Raw genomic sequence first — 16,806 nt, 5'->3', positions numbered from 1 at the left:
CACCTGTAGATATCTAGCAGAAAGAGGTTAACCTCAAATAAGTCCTGCTAGTAGGGGTCCTGGGATAGGCAGGTCAGTCTGCAACTGACAATTGGTAAGACTGAGAAAGGCAGAAAGGTGAGCCTCAGCGAGACCCAGCAGGGACCTGGTGGTTGAACCACAGCATAGTATCAAGGGAGTAAATGGATAGATGAATGAATGACATAAGAGACAGAAAGCCAGACATAGAGGACAGGTACATGGACATAGGAGCCAGGTTACCCAGGTCCAGCTCTTAGTTCCACTGCTTACTAGGTAGGTAAAACTTGAGCAAGTTACTTAATCTCATAATGCCTCAGTTTCCTCAGCTGTCAAATAGAGATAATAATACAACCTATCACTTAGGGCTGTTGTGAATTTTAATTTATCTTATTCATGTAAAGTACCTAGACCAATGCAGAGCATATAATAAGCATTCAATGAATATTAGCTGTTCATATTCAATATATTATTATTATGTATTATTATTAGTCTTGTAAATTCAACTTGGGAAATGTTGAAAGACAAACTGGTTATCAGTAGGGGCAGAAAATGAAAAGTGTCATGAAATGAGGTTGGGTCGTGGTAAACCAATGTTGAGTGCAAGCCAAAGTCGTGATAGGACAGAAACTGCAAGCAGGGCAGCCTGTTGGTAGAGAGAGTGAGAAGACATACAGAGAGACACCGAGGGCAGGAGCGGGAGATCCCGGGGCCTTGGTCCATAATGTACGCCATGTCTGGTCATTGTCTCAGCACAATAAACATATTTTCTTGAGGGCCTCCTTGCAATCAAGAGCATAACTAAAACAGACCCTGCAGACTGGATGAGACATGATGCTTCAACTCAAAGAATTCTCTATCAGTCTTTGCAAACTAGCAATTCCAAAGCAGAAATGCATGCTCATGGTAGTTTCAAAGTATATTATGGTCACCAGCTGAGCCTGCCTTTAACCTGTTTGGAGAAGTGACAGAATGGTGTAGTCCAGGAAGGCTTCCTGGATAAGGTGATGCCAGTGCTGCATCATAAACCATTGGTAGGAAGGTGTGTGGAAGGAGCCAGGAGAATTTAGACGGAAGGGCAGTGAAACAAGAAGGCCCAGGGCCAGAAACAGCCCGGTGCGCACTCGGAAGGGCAGGCCAGCCTCCTGGGCTGCTAAGGGTGGGGAGGGCAGCCCACGCCCATGCCCAGAATGGATTTGGGGAGTGGGCGGGGCTTCATTCAACAAGTATTTACGGAACATTCCCCATGATCCAGGCTCCACTGAGGAAGCAGGCAGAGAGCCTGGGTAGGAGCAGCAAGGTTCCCACCCTCCGGAAGCTTGTGCTGCAGTGGGGAAAGCAAGCGCCATCCAGCTAACAGGAAAATATCACCTTTTAAATGGAAATGAGAACTATGAAGTAAAAGGAAGCAGAATAAGGGGACACGGAATGACGTGGGAAGGTGGGCGAGGCTACCAAAGGAGATGGCATTTGAGCAGAGACCTGAGTAAAGAGAGGAGGGGCTTGTTGGGAGCGTCTCAAAGTAGATGCAGGAGAGAGAGGACCTCGGCCTGCACTGGGTGGAGCTGGTTGAGATGAAGGCAGGGAAACAGTTCCTTAACATTTCTGAGATAAGGAGTGAGGCCTCAGGGACTGCACAGATGCAGAGCACAGGAGAAAGGGAGGGAGGGAGATGGGCTTGGAGATTTCTAGCTTAGGCAGCAAGGAAGACAGCGGTGCTGCAAACTGGCACCGAAGGCCAGGGAAAGCGGGTTGGGAGGAAAGGCAACGAGTTATCTTCTAGAACAACGTGAACATAGTGTTGTCCCATGGATGGCAGTGTCCCTGGCAGGGGCCCTGGGGCTGCAGACATGGACTTGGAGGGCGTGGCACATGGGTGGTAAATGAAGCCATCAGTGTCACTGAGATTGCCTGTTAGTCAACCAACAAGTATTTAGTGAGCACTTACCAAGGGCCAGGGTGTGTGACAAGTCCTGGAGGAGCTTTCTGTTTAATGGGGGCATGAAAAAAAATCTCTACACAAGTAAAAGGATTCCAAGTACTGGTGAGGGGGTGTAAAGAAGTAAAAATTAGGCCATGGACTGAACAGTATTGGAGGGGAGAGGCAGGGGCTGCTTTAGCTACGGCTCTGAGAAGTCCTCTGTGAGGACGTGGTGCTTGAATTGGAAACTGAGGAAAAGGACACTCCCCTGTGAGAATCTGCAGAAAGACTCTTGGAAGCAAAAGCAGTTATAAGCCTTTAGGCCCTGAGAGGGGAGTGGACTTGGTGTGTCTCCAGGACAGGTGAAAGGTCAGAGTGCCCTGGACAGAGTGAGTGAGGCCGGCCGGATGGAGGGAGGTGACGGGCTGGGGGGGGGGGGCAGGTTGGGTCTCATGTAGAGTGAGCAGGTCCGAAGGCTGAGGAAAGATGCCTGAGGACCAAAGGGAATGTGGTGTCGCAGCATTGGGAAAGGGTCAGCCAGTGAGGAGCAAGTGATGCGTCCTCCAGGAGCAATGAGCCTTCATAACAGAATGGCTCCATTCAGCTCCACCCACAGCCCACTCGTAGGCTAAAGGCCCCAGAAGCAGCCGTTTGTCCTGCCCCGTTTTCTTTAGTTTCCTCTTGCAACATAAGAGCTTTAGTTTTATGTGGTGACATGTACATCATGGTGGAATTAGTAAACACAGCGCTGTGTGAAGAGAGCTGCAAAAAATATTTCAGCGCCATGTGCAGTCACTGTGCAGGCCTAAGCTCAAAATAATGTTCCTGTCTACTTGTTCCAAGGTTACTTTCCATCTAGTCCACGCCTCTGTGGGGGGAGCGTTGTCTTTAGAAGTGTATGGATTTGCCGAGCCACCGCGATGGGCTGGACTGTAAACTGACTCTCTTCATCCACAGGCACAACGCTCCGCTTGGACGTCTGGGACGGATGGAAGGAATTTCTGATGGGTTGTCTCCTCGGACAAAAACTTAAAGTCCAACGCTATTTATCAAACGAAAAACTGGTACTTAAGTACGGAGATATAGCATCTGCTAAATTAATTTAAGTACTTTTTTAAGTAACCCTAAACTCCCGTAGGACCTTGAGGCTGCAGTTCACCGCCCAGCTGATGCTCTGCTCCATGCTAGTTCCACTTAGCGTCACAGCCAGACCCCATTATTGAGATATTTGTGGAATAAGACAGCAGGGATGCCAGCAGGGCTGATGGCCTTTGCAGAAGGGTTGCAATTTGGGTAGATATTCTTCAGGAAATACCATTTAAATGGGTGACCAGTTTGGTTTGGGTACCAGACTTTTAACGCCTCTTTTCAAAGCCATTAGAATAAGTATCTCATCACTCATATTCAATTATTCTTTAAAAAAACAACAGTATTTGCTAATTGACTGGCTGCCTCTTCCTAAACTCCCATGTAATTTTTCAAACCGCATTTACTACAGTATTCATACTTTTGCAGTACATGAAGTGGAACACCTGTGGCTGGGGCTGTGGAGGTGGGTGGGCTCAGAGAAGGGAGTGAACATTTTAATGTATCTCTGCAGCTTCCCAAATGCTACATTACCCTTTTGTTTTCAATTCAGTGGGACTGCGGTATTTCAGAACAGCGCCCCCTCGTGGGTAGCTTAATTATGCTTTACACAGGCCCACAAACCCACAGGGAGAGCTCCAAGGGCTCTGTGAAGTGACAGGTTGGAAAGCCACCATTTGCAATTTTACAAAATAGTGAAGTATTTTAAATTAACTCCTATTTGGGGACAGTAATAATTCCTTTTTTTTTTCATGTTCTAAATCCAAAGAAATAGCTGTGCTATGTTGTTACTTTTAATAGTGCATATTTATTGAGTGCTTTGTAGCAGACACTGTGTTAAATTTATTACCTAACTTGATACTTAACAATTTTTATGAGGTAGATACTATTTTATCTTGTTTTATAAGTGAGGAGACTGATATTAGGAAATCTGCCCATTGTCACACAGCAAGCAAAGGCACAGCTGGGTGTTGGATCCTGACTATTTAAATCTAGTGCTCATGTGCTTAACCATCTCCACTTGACTTAATATTTAAATAAAATCTAAGATCTCAGTGACTATGGATGATCACACTGAAAAGCTCCTTTTAGTCTTCTACCCAATATTTGTTAAATATCTATTGAGCATTTGCAATGTATTACAAGATCCTAGAAATGTAGCAACAAACAAGATATAGCCCATGCTCTGGGCAAGCTCACAGTCCAGTAGGGGAAACAGAAAACTGTAACCAATTCCTGAAGATGCAGAATTGCAAATGTTTGGAAGGACAAACTTCAGTGCCCGTCTGCTGGGTTCAAAGCCCCTCTCCCTCAGTGTTTAGTTGTGGAAACTTGGGCAAATTATAAAGTCATCCTGTACCTCAGTGTCCTCTTGCATAAAATGGGTGTGATCATAGTATCTATCTCATAGAACTGTTTTAGAAATTAAATGACCTTGTGATCATAAGGAATTAGAGTTGTGTGGCACATGGCAACAGGATATAAATGTTGGTTATCATTCAGTGTAAAAAGTGTTGACATGGGCACCGTGCAGGATGAAAGAGAACTGAAACTGAGACCTGAAGAGTTGGTACTCAGGTAAATGATAGGGAGGAAAAAAAACATATTCCAAAGCAGATGGGACCACACATGCAAAGACCAGGACAAGAGAATAGATGTTCAAGGAACTGAAAGAAGGCTTAGGACAGAGAGGACAGACTGTGGAAAGATACCTTTAGGAGGCAGGATCAACCAGCCTCAACGACAGGAGCGCCCCTGGTTCCCACAGCACGGGCACTGAGGATGAAAGCGAAGGCCAGTATCTACCCAGGAGAGGCTCTTCTCCCCAAATCAAGAAAACTGATCAAGTTCAGAGATCCTGATTTGCACGAATGAATTTCAAAAGAGATTGATGTGTGAGCCATCAGTGCATTAACATGTAACTAATTAGATATAATCTGCCAGGGGGTTCTAGAGACCTGTATGTTCTGGGCAAGCCATCTACCTCACACAGGGAAATTACATGGGAAGCCACATACACATCAAAAGATGGTACGCAGTCAGACAGGAGAGTTAGTTATACGCAGGATATTGTGGATCACATCAGGCTGGCTTGCCTCCATCTCTATAATGGAGTCAGATAGCCCTGCCCAAGTGTATCCTGGACAATACCCGGTGGGGCCCTGTCTAGGTTCCCTTCCCTAATTCTTCTTTCTCTGAGCAGCCCTCCCCCATCATTCAACTTATGCCCTATGGGGTGTTGGAAGGATAGTAAAAAGGCCAGCATGGCTCCAGTACAGTGAAATAGAAGGGGACTGGTGGGAAGTGGGGCAGGAGAGGAGGCAGGGGCCGGATGATGAGGGGCCTTATCGGCCAAGGTGGGGAGTTCGAATTTCATTTGCAGTGGGAAGCTATTGCAGGGTTGGAACAGAGGACAGGCAACCTCCAACTCAAGGAATAAAAAGGTCCTTGAGTCCTGTGTGAGGCAAAGCCCAGAGAGGGATAAAGGAAGGTGGGAGAGCAGTTCGGAGACCGCGGCACTGGAGTGGTGCTGGCAGGGGGCCACCTAGTGGTGCCGATCCCATAGCAGTAGAGACTTCGAGAAGCCAGAAAATCAAGACCGTTAGAAATGACAAAAGCAAGCATACACAACTCGTGCTGAATTTCTTCCAACACCTTCCCGGTTGGTATAAAGCTTGGTATTTTTCCTGAGCATTTAATTTTCGTAAGAAAGAAAACCGCCCCAAGGAAATCAGTTTGAATTATTTCGTGTGCATAGCAGGATATGTGTATAAGCAGGACCTCTGCAGGTTACTGCAGGTTACTGTTTGCCTTTTCTGAAAACATTTTGGGTAAAAGGAAGAAGCAAACATTTTAACTAGAATGTTTCATGAGTAACTATATTTATCTACTAATAAATACTTGTTTAACTCCTTCAGGTATCAGAAGAGGGTGGCCCTATACATCGCCGCCTTTTATGGCTACATTGAGCTCACCGAGTGGGCCCTGAAGCAGGGTGCGCAGCCCAACCAGGCAGTCGGCGCCCACCCCTACAGAGCGTGGTGCCAGGAAGCCCTGCATGCAGATGTCTCTAAGTGTCCCGTTCATGCAGCTGCAGAGGCGGGCCAGCTGTTAATTCTGAAGGCCTTTGTCAACTCCAGTGTGCTGTGCCTGGAATGCAGAGATGCCGCGGGACAAACTCCGCTGGCCATTGCCTTCAAACACAAGCATAAAGACTGCGGGTTATATTTACTTAGTAAAATGTGGTCCACAGTTTCCTTTCTGAAGATTTCAGTCCCCATGAGGATCTACATTAAAATAAAACAGTGGGTCCTCAGAGCTCAGAGTCGCAACCTTTACAACACCCGGCTTTGTGGAGCCAGGGTCTCTGGGGCCAAAGTGGGAGACACTGTGATGGTGGATGGTTTCACCAAACCCAAAATGACCTCCAAGAGCTGGCATAAGGCTGAGAACAAGGACTGCCAGAGCACGGTGGGCAAGCTGCCGCCTCTCAAGGAACAAACTGCAAGCAAGAAACCCATCAATCCTTTGGCAATTCCCCAGCAGGACACAAGAGAACAAACCCTCAGATTTCCTCAACTGGCAGATACAAATACATTCTCTGAATTACAAAGACGTCAACAACAAAATCGGAAAAATATGATTGCCACATCTAGAAAAAAAGAAAAGTTCATAAAAAATGCCTATCTTCCCCAGGTCCCCCTCCCTCCGGTTTCAAGAGTGGGCTATTCACACCCATCTTTTTACTATGCAGCACCCAGAGCTGACTTCCTACTCAGCTCCTCCTTCACATCGTTTTCTGAGCACAGTGGGAGAACTCCGAGGGAAAACGCCATCCACTGCTTAGCTGTGGCCAGGTAATGTTTCCTCCTTAAATATACGAGGCAAACCTTGAATAGGGCAGGGCTAGGGGCAGGGAATGGTCCACGAAGCCTTACCAGGCCATATAGTGTAACACAGGATGCTCCAGCTTCGGGACCTCATCTTAGCCTCGTGTTCAGGACAAAACAAACTGATTTTATTGGCCAGTCCAATCTGTAGTGCTTTACTCCTCAAGTGTTCAGGAGGAGAAGAGACACAGTTAAAAGAGTTGTATCAATTGACAAGGTCCCTTGCTTCTTTTAAAAAACAACAAAAATAAAAACTAATAAGCCCTGGCCAGGTGGCTCGTTTGGTTGGAGCACCCTCCCATACACAGAAAGGTGGTGGGCTTGATTCCCGGTCAGGGCACATACCAGGTTGCAGGTTCCATCCCCAGTCGGGTCATATGCCGGAGGCAACTGATCAATGTTTCTCTCTCACATCAATGTTTCTCTCTCTTGCAAATCAATTTAAAAAACTAATAAGAAATTGTTCATTATAATTAAAGGGAGAAAGGGAAACTGAAATGTGGGAAAGAAACATGAAAAGTCTCTTGGAAGACTGCATGGTAATGAAAGTGGAAGAAAACAGTAAAACAATTTAATGACCAACTAAACCACAAAGATTTCAGTTGACTTACTAGGCAAGATGTATAGGTGGGGGAAGATCTATATTGGATAGGAAGGTAGCATTGGCATTAGTGTTTAAGGTAAGTTTTAAAAACTAATGCATTATCACATTTAAAGACTTAAACAAATGTCTTTGAAGTGGAGTGGATTTTTCAAGCACATCCATTTCAGAAGATAAAATTTTATATATTGGTCATAAGATTTCCCAGAAAACACAACTCTGATAAAATCTCAGGTCCCATCCATTACTTATTACAGCAGAAATATAGATTTGTGAGTGGCTTTTTCCCTACTAATTTATGGGAAAGAAAGAAAAAATAAGGCTAAATTGTTTTAGTTGCCCTTCTATATTGGTCATTATTTCAGGTCTATTTTATTATAGTTTGGTTATTGCCACCTAGTGGTGAGAGCAATATGGTCTATAATGGGCACGATTCAGGACGATGAAGTTGACAGCACAGTAAAGGAAGAAACTGCTTAATAACGTCAATCCTTGTAATTTGTGAGGTATCTCTGACTATAATGTAGAAAAAGAGATCATCTAAAATTCTAGACAAGACTAGAAAATTTTTAATTGGAAAAAATTATATAGCCCGTCTTAAAATCAGGCTGCAACATAAGAAAGGAAATACTGGTTAGTTTTATCAACAGATGCATGTTAAAAATGAGCTTACTGTTCAAGCATCCAGTAAGTGCTTATTATGGTCCAGAGCAGTGCTAAGCAGGATGGGAGTGTGAAAACCCACCTGTGTTTAAGGTGGGCATGGGTGTGGCCTGGGGAGAGAGAGGCTGCCAGTGTCTGTTGTGTGTAGTGTTTTCTCGGGGAGGAAATGGGTTGTGAAATATATAGCAAAATGCATAAGGAGCGATAATCCCACATATGTGGCTCATTTTGCATACATCCATGTAAGCACCACTCGATCAGAAGCAAAATATTTCCAGCACCCCAAAAAGTTCTCTCTTGCCCTTTGCCAGTCAATAACCCCTCCCAGATAAGACCATTATCCTGATCTCTATTGATGAGATTAGTTTTGCCTGTTCTTGAATTTCATATAAAGGACATCATGTGATATCTACCTTCTATGTGTGGCTTGTCTGCTCAACATGTTGCCTATGGGATTCATCCATGTTTTTGCATGTGTGATTCTTTTTCTTTCTTTTTTAAATATGTCTTCATTGATTTCAGAGAGAGGAAGGGAGAGAGAGAGAGAGAGAAACATCAATGATGAGAGAATCATTGATGGGCTGCCTCCTGCAGGCCCCCTGCTGGGGATAGATAGAGCCCGAAACCTGGGCATGTGTCCTGACCAGGCATGAAACTTCCATCTCCTGGGTCATGGGTCAATGCTCAATCACTGAGCCATGCTGGCCAGACATGATTCTTTTTATTTCTATGTAGTATTCCTTTTCTGTGTAGTAATCCATACCTTTATTTATCTGTTCTCCTATTGATGGGCATTTGGATTGTTTCTAATTTGGGGCTATTTTGAATAAAACTGTATAGTTATTTGTGTATATGAGCTTTGGTAGACATTTGCATTCCTTTCACTTGACCTAGGAATGCAATTGCTAGGTTACAGGGTAAGTTTAAGTTTAGTAAACACCTCCTAACAGTTTTCAAAAGAGGTTGTACTAGCATGCTGTTTTTGTAGGTATATCAAAATTGGAATCATAAAGGGGAAAGCAATTTCAAGTTTGAGAAGGGAATTTCTGGGGAAAACATTGCCTTAAAGAAAGAGGCTATTGCAGAAGGGAGGCACAGAAGGAGCGGTAGTCAGTCTGGTTCTGTACAGTACTTCCTCTGGAAGAATTACTCCTAGCAAATCTTTCCAACTTTACTGTTTCTCTTTTCCCAATAATTTTCTCTTTTCCCTATTTGCGCTCTCTACTTCCCTCTCCTCTGTTTTGTCATCTTTCCACTGCATCTTCCCCTGGGTCTGTCCCACGTCCCTCTATTGGTGGGCTGTGGAGGGGAAGGGGGCATCTCTAGTCTTCATGCCCTTGCGCAGCTCTTTTTGCTCTGGTTTATGCCCTTCATCGGAGTCATTGGAGCACCTATGTCTACCTGAAACTGTCAGTCAAGCCAGGGAACTCTGATGCTGAAAAGAAACACTGAGATTCAGTTAGGTGGTTGGGTTGATGACCCAATTAGTGATTATTAACAATTATTCATTCAACAAACATTTATTGAGCTGGTGATATAATAGTAGAGTGATTTTCCTAATCTTAGCACTGAAAGTCCTGCTTCCTGAGAAATGCCTCAGTTCTTGGCAAAGCAGGACAGTTGTTCACCCTACACAATCGAGAGCAAACAGTACAGCGTTGCGCTTGTGAAGAAAATTGCTTAGTAGGGTGTGATGGGCATTATCACACAAGCTGAGGGAAGTGCTGTGAAGGAGGGGAACTTGGAGATAGAGGTTCTAGGGAAGTCTGACATGGCCCTTGACCTCCCTAAGAAAATGTCTGAGCTGAATTTTGATGGATGAGTAGGGGTTAAGCAGTTGAAGGAAGAGTGGAGAGAGAGTGCTGGGGTAGAAGAAATGGCTTGTGCAAAAGCCTTGTGGTTGGAGCTGCCATTTGTGAAATAGGAAGATGTGCTAGAGCAAAGAGAGAGAAGAGAGGTATGAGACAGACATGGAGAGGCAGGTTAGGGTCCCTATGAAAGACTGGGCAGGTTTAGCCTAAAAGCAATGAGGGAACATTGAAAAATTTGACCTGATTAGCTTCACATTTTTTGAAGACCACTTTGGTGGTATGGATATTTTAATGATGTCAGTTCTTCCTATCCATGAACATAGTATATGCTTCCACTTATTTGTATCTTCTTCAATTTCTTTCTTCAGGGTATTGTAATTTTTCAAGTACAGGACTTTTATATCCTTGGTTAAATTTATTCCTAGGTGTTTTTTAATGCAACTGTAAATGGGACTGTTTTCTTAGTTTACCTTTCTGATAGATCATTATTGGTGTATAAAAATGCAACTGATTTCTGGATATTTATTTTGTATACTTTACTGAATTCCTTTATCAGTTCTAGTAGTTTTTTTTGGTGAAATCTTTAGGGTTCTCTATATACAGTGTCATGTCATCTGCAAATAATGGCAATTTTATTTCACCTTCTTCTTGTCTGATGGCTGTGGCTAGGACTTCCAGTACTATGTTGAATAAGAGTGGTGAGAGTGAACATTCCTGTTTTGTTCCTGATCTTAATAAAGATGCTTTTAGTTTTTGCGCAATGAGTATGATGTTGGCTGTAGGTCTGTCATATATGGCCTCCATTATGTTGAGGTATGGTCCCTCTATTCCCACTTTGCTAAGAGTTTTTATCATAAATGGGTGCTGGATTTTATCAAATGCTTTTTCTGCATCTATTGATATGATCATGTGATTTTTATCCTTCAATTTGTTTATGCGATGTATTACATTTATTGATTTGCTGATATTGTACCAACCCTGAATCCAGAAATAAGTACCACGGGATTGTGGTGTACAATCTTTTTACTATATTGTTGGATCCAGTTTGCTAATATTTGGTTGACTATTTTAGCATCTATATTTATCATGGATATTGGCCTATAATTTTCTTTCTTTGTAGTGTCTTTATCTGGTTTTGGAATTAGGATAATGCTGGCCTTGTAAAATGAGCTTGGGAGTCTTCTCTCCTCTTGAATTTTTTGGAATAGTGTGAGGAGAATAGGTGTTAGTTCTTTGAATGTTTGGAAAATTCACCTGTGAAGCCTTCCAGTCCAGGACATTTGTTTTGTGATTACTGCTTCAATTTCATTATTTGTAATCTGTATATTCAGACTTTTTTCTTCTTCCTGATTCAGTCTTGGAAGGTTATATATGTTTCAAGGAATTTATCCATTTAGTTCAGATTGTCCAATTTGTTGGCATGTAGTTGTTCCTAATGTTTTCTTACAATCCTTTGTATTTCTTTGGTGTCAGTTGTTACTTCTCTTCTTTCATTTCTGATTTTATTTGGATCATCTCTTTTCTTGATGAGTCTAGTTAAAGGTTTGTCAACCTTATTTATCTTTTCAAAGAGCCAGCTATTGGTTTCATTAATCTTTTTAATATTTTTTTAGACTTTATTTTATTTCCACTTGATTATTATTTTTTCTTTCTACTCATTTTCAGCTTTGTTTGTTCTTCCTCTAGTTCCTTTAAGTGTAAAGTTAGCTTGTTTAGTTGAGATTTTTTGTTTTTATTTCTTGAGATAGGTCTGTAATGTTTTGAATTTCCCTCTTAGGACTGCTTTTGCTGTGCCCCATAGATTTAGGGTTGTTGTGTTCTCATTTTCATTTGTTTCAAGGTATCTTTTGATTTTTACCTTGATCTCAGTGTTAATCCATTTATTGTTTAGTAACATGTTATTTAGCCTCCATCTTTTTGTGTGTTTTTCAGTTTTGTTCTTGTGATTGATTTCTAGTTTCATACCATTAAAGTCAGAGAAGATACTTGATATGACCTCAATCTTCTTAAATTTCTTTTATTAAAAAAATATTTTATTTTTTCCATCACCTTTTATCTCCTATATGCCCTCAACCACCTCCACCCATCCCCCTCCACCCCTGCAATCACACTATTGTCCATATCCATGAGTTCTCTCACTCTTTTTTTGTTCAATCCCTCCCCTCCAACCACTCTCACAGAGCTATCTGCCTGCTCTCTATCTATGAGTCTGTCTCTATTTAGCTGAATCTTCTAAAATTTATTGAGTCTTGTTTGTGTCATAACATGTGGTCTATTTAGAAATTGTTCCATGTGTACTTGAAAAGAATGTATATTCTAATGCTCTGAAGATGTCAATTAAATCCATCTGATCTATTGTGTCATTTAAGGCCACTGTTTCCTTGTTGATTTTCTGTCTGGGAAGATCTATACATTGATGTCAATGAGGTGTTAAAGTCCCTGACTATGACTGTAGTACTGTCCATCTTTCCTTTTACACCCATCAAGATTTGCTTTATATACTTAGGTGCTCCTATGTTGGGTACATAAATGTTTACAAGGGTTATATTCTCTTGTTGGATTACTCCCTTATCATTATGTAGTGTCCTTCTTTGTCTCTCTTACTATAGCCTTTGTTTTAAAGTCTATTTTGTCAGATACAAGTATTAGTTTTGTTTTTTCTTCTTCTTTAAGAAGACCCTTTAACATTTCTTGTACTACTGGTTTGCTGGTAACAAACTCCTTTAGCTTTTTTTTTGTCTGGGAAGCTCTTTATTTCTCCTTCAATTTAATTTAATTTATTTATTTTAGAGATAGAGGAAGGAGGGGGGAGAGAAATAAACATCCATTTGTTGTTCCACTTATTTATGCAATCATTGGTGGATTCTTGTATGTAGCCTGACCTGGGATCAAACTTGCAACCTTGGTGTATCAGGACCATGCTCTAACCAACTGAGTTACCCAGCCTGTGCCTTCTCCCTTGATTTTAAACGATAGCCTTGTTGTATAAAGTAGTCTCGGTTGTAGGCCTTTGCTTTTGATCACTTTTAATATTTCATGCCAGTCCCTTCTGGCCTGAAATGTTTCTGTTGAGAAATCAGCTGACAGTCTTATGGAAGCTCCCTTGTAGGTAACTGTCTTTCTTTTGCTGTACTTAAGATTCTCTCTTTGGCCCAGCTGGTGTGGCTCATTGGTGAGCATTGATCTGTGATCCAAGAAATCATGGTTCGATTCCTGGTCAGGGCACATGGCCTGGGTTGCGGCTTGATTCCCAGCAGGAGGCTTACAGGAGGCAGCCAATCAATGACTCTCTCTCATCATTGATGTTTCTATCTCTCTCTCCCTTCCTTGCTCTGAAATAAAAAAAAACATATTTTAAAAAAAAGATTCCCTCTTTGTCATTAGCCTTTGTCATTTTAATTATGATGTGCCTTGGTGTGGGCCTCTTTGGGTCTCTCTTGTTTGGGACTCTCTGTGCTTCCTGAACTTGTGTTTCTTTTTCTTTGACCCGGTTAGGGAAGTCTTCAGTCATTGTTCCTTCAAATAAGATATTGATCCCTTGCTCTCTCTCTTCTCCTTCTGGTACACCTATGATGCAGATGTTGTTATACTTTATATTGTTCCCAAATGTCTCTTAAGCTATCCTCATTTTTAAAAATTCTTTTTTTTTGCTGCTCTGATTGGGTGTTCTCTGCTACCTTGTCTTTCAAATTGCTAATTCGATCCTCTACTCATCCAACCTACTGTTTATTCCTTCTAGTATGTTCTTCATTTCAGATATTGTATTCTCCATTTCTGACTGGTTGTTTTTTATGGTTTCTGTGTCCTTTTTCATGCTATTGTAATTCTCACTACATTTCTTGAGCATTCTCATAACCATTTCTTTAAACTCTATATCTGATAAATTGCTTGTCTCCATTTCATTTATATCTTTTTCTGGAGACCTTCTGTTCTTTCATGTGGAACATATTTCTTTGTCATTCCATTTTGGCTGCCTCTTTGTGTTTGTTTCTACATATTAGGTAGATCTGCTATGACTCTCAGTCTTGGTAGGGCAGCTTTAAGTAGTAGTTGTCCTGTGCAACACAGTGATGCAGTCTCCTTGATCACCTAAACTAGGTGCTCCAGGAATATCTGTTGTGTGGGTTATATGAACCCTCCTGTTGAGTTTTTATTGCTGTTGGCTCATTTGTGTGTGAGATTGACCCTTAGGCTGACTGACTGTGAGAATCAACCCTAACCACAGTGCATGAGCTGCTGTACAGGTGCTGTCCTCACGAAGTGGAATTTGCCTCAGAAGGGTCTGGTGCCTGCTGAGATCTCCCTTGGATATGCCACTAGTAAAGCCAATTGGATTCTGCTTTTATGTTTTCTGATGCTGGCCACTGTGTATGTCAGGTCTTGGGAGAGACTCTGGTGCCAGCAAATGCCAGACAGTGTCTATGACTGGCCCTGGGCTGCCTGTTTGCATCTACAGAGCTATCTACAGTTTTTGCCTGCCTCTGCTAGGTCTGGGTTTGCATGGGAAGGACCAAGCTGCACACCAAGCCTGGCTTTTACCAGAACCAGGCATAGGGGAAGGTCAGCAAAAGTCCCAAGGCACTCTGAGACCTGCCTTGCCTTCTTCCTACTGCTGGCTGCCTGTTAGGCTCATTCACTGAAAGAGCTTCTGGTGGTACTTGAGTTGCATAAGGCAGTTTATAGTGAGTCACCAAATAGTGGCAAGTGGTGTTCACCAGATTGATAGAGGTTTAATATGTACCCATGCTGGGTCTGAGGCCACTCAGCAAATGTCCCAGGGTATACCAAGTCTAGCTGCCACTCACTGGGTGCTTGCACACCTTTATGGTAGGACAGGGATCTCAGGGAGTCATCATGGTGAGGCCAACAGAGTTTATCAGGCCCAAACAGACCTAGCTTTGACCCTGTGAAGGGAGGCCTCTACACTGCTCAGATCTTTGAAGGAAAATGGACCCCATCTTAGAGCCACACAACTCAGTTTGTTTCAGATTCTGTCAGGAGCCCGATCTCAGCAGGGAGTCAGGAAGATGGGGCTAGTAGATCTCCCTTGGGTGGGAGGTGTTGGTCAGGCTTGGGGGAAGGTGAGGGGAATGCCTACCCAAAGCCACATAACTCAGACTGTCCTGGATTCTAGCCAGGCCTCAGTAGGGCAGAGCCATCAGGAGTTGATAGGGTGGGGCTTCAGGAGCCTGGAGATTGGAGCTAGTGGATCTACCATGAGGGGGAGATATCAATCATGCTCTCAGGAAGGTAGGGGGAATGGCCCCCACCCCAAAGCCACACAACTCAGTCACTGACACCCCCCGAGTCTTCCCAAACCTCTACACCCCAGCCCAGGCAGCTGAGTCCTCAGCAGAGTGCAAGCTTTGCAGGGTAGGGCTATAGGTAGTCCAGACGGTGGAGCTATTGCATTTCTCCAGGCTGATGCCATATGGAGGGGAATGTTCCACCGAAGAAAGATGGCATCTGTGGTGTGGGAGAGGGACTCAGCACAGGTATCTTAGTAGCTGTCCCTTCAGCTCTCTCCCCAAAGCCACAAACCCCAGTCACTCCTTACAGGACTCTAGTCTGCTCCACCCTCCCTCCTCCAGAGCCCAGGGTGAGTGACTGTGAACAAGGTTTTGTGTGTTGGCCCTATAAGAGTGTTCTCATGTCTCTAGCAGACTCCTGTCTCTCCCTGGAAGACAGCATCCCTGCTTTCAGTCAGATGTTATGTGGGTGACTCTTCCCAGCTTTGGTGCTCTGGGCCCGGGACCTCACGCTTCTCAGGGAGAACCTCTGCAGCTGAGATATCCTTTCAAAATCTCAGCCACCACCTGTGAAAGCGGGGCCAGCCCTTTTTGCACTTTCACCCTTCTTAGCAGTCTTGATGTGTTTTTTTCTGTAAATCCTTGGTTATAAGACTTCTGTTCAGCTCTTCAGTTGGTTATTCAGGTTGGTTGCTCTATATTTTAGTTGTAATTCCAGTTTGGTCCTGGGAGGAGATGAGTGCAACATCCACCTACTCTACTACCATCTTGGATCGCTCACAGTCTGATATTATTCTAGCTCTCTCTTTGTATATTTGCCTCCTCCTAGAATGTAAGTTCCATGAGGGCAGGGACCCTATGTGTTTGGTTCACTTTTTGTTTCTTTAGCGCATAGAATACTGCTTGGCATATAATAAATGTCCAATAAATCATTTTTGAATAAATGCAGAAAAGCCAGAGCTCAAATGCCATGGTGAGCACTGAACCTAGGAGGAACTAAGGTATACATGAGAAAGGAGAGAGAGAGCTTTAAATCAAGTCAAGTGGGATATGGGGAATGGCTAAAGGTGATTTCCTTAAGGCTAAGGACTTGATTTTATGCACAGCATCAGTGGGTTAATCTCATTTAGAGGGCCCAAGGAGCCATCACCATTGAGGTAAAGCAAGTAGTTGGTCCAGAACATTAAAAATGAATCAGGCAAACTTGGATCTAATTCAAATGTTTGAAACAATACATTACTTTCATGCAAGGTTGTTCCTAATAGACTGAATGAAAGCCCTTTAAATTTACAGGACTTTGCCAGATAAAAGTGGTGGTGGTAAGGTAAAGGAGCCACACAGAGGTGGAAACATGGTCAAAGGCACTGCTCTGTGAAAAGGCAAGAAAAAAATTTAGTTTTCAAGAAAGTAAGTGGATTTGCACAAGACATTTTAAAAGACAGGGAGAAATCAGCAGGAGATGAAACTGGCAAGGTAGGTCCCAGCTACACTGAGGAGCATCTTGTGTGCCCAAGTGGAGAGCTTATTCATATTCCTTTTCCATGGGACAGGAAGAAAGTAGGAACTC

General features: G+C 43.1%; 1 protein-coding gene across 1 annotated transcript in view; it reads left to right on the top strand.

Moving 5' to 3' along the window:
• The window catches only part of ANKUB1 (ankyrin repeat and ubiquitin domain containing 1), a 48,061-nt gene that overhangs the window by 29,096 nt on the left and 2,159 nt on the right, over positions 1–16,806 (top strand). Inside the window, exons 4-5 of the mRNA XM_016221593.2 lie at positions 2,897–3,011; positions 5,944–6,882. Of these exons, the coding sequence (XP_016077079.1) occupies positions 2,897–3,011; positions 5,944–6,882 (1,054 nt within the window). The remainder of the gene's footprint in view (positions 1–2,896; positions 3,012–5,943; positions 6,883–16,806) is intronic.

Source organism: Miniopterus natalensis, chromosome 6 (genome assembly GCF_054644295.1).
Source record: "Miniopterus natalensis isolate mMinNat1 chromosome 6, mMinNat1.hap1, whole genome shotgun sequence".
In the NCBI taxonomy this organism is placed as follows: domain Eukaryota; kingdom Metazoa; phylum Chordata; class Mammalia; order Chiroptera; family Miniopteridae; genus Miniopterus; species Miniopterus natalensis.
The sequence above is the reverse complement of the archived record's forward strand: the minus strand, read 5'-3'. Positions and strand labels throughout refer to the sequence as shown.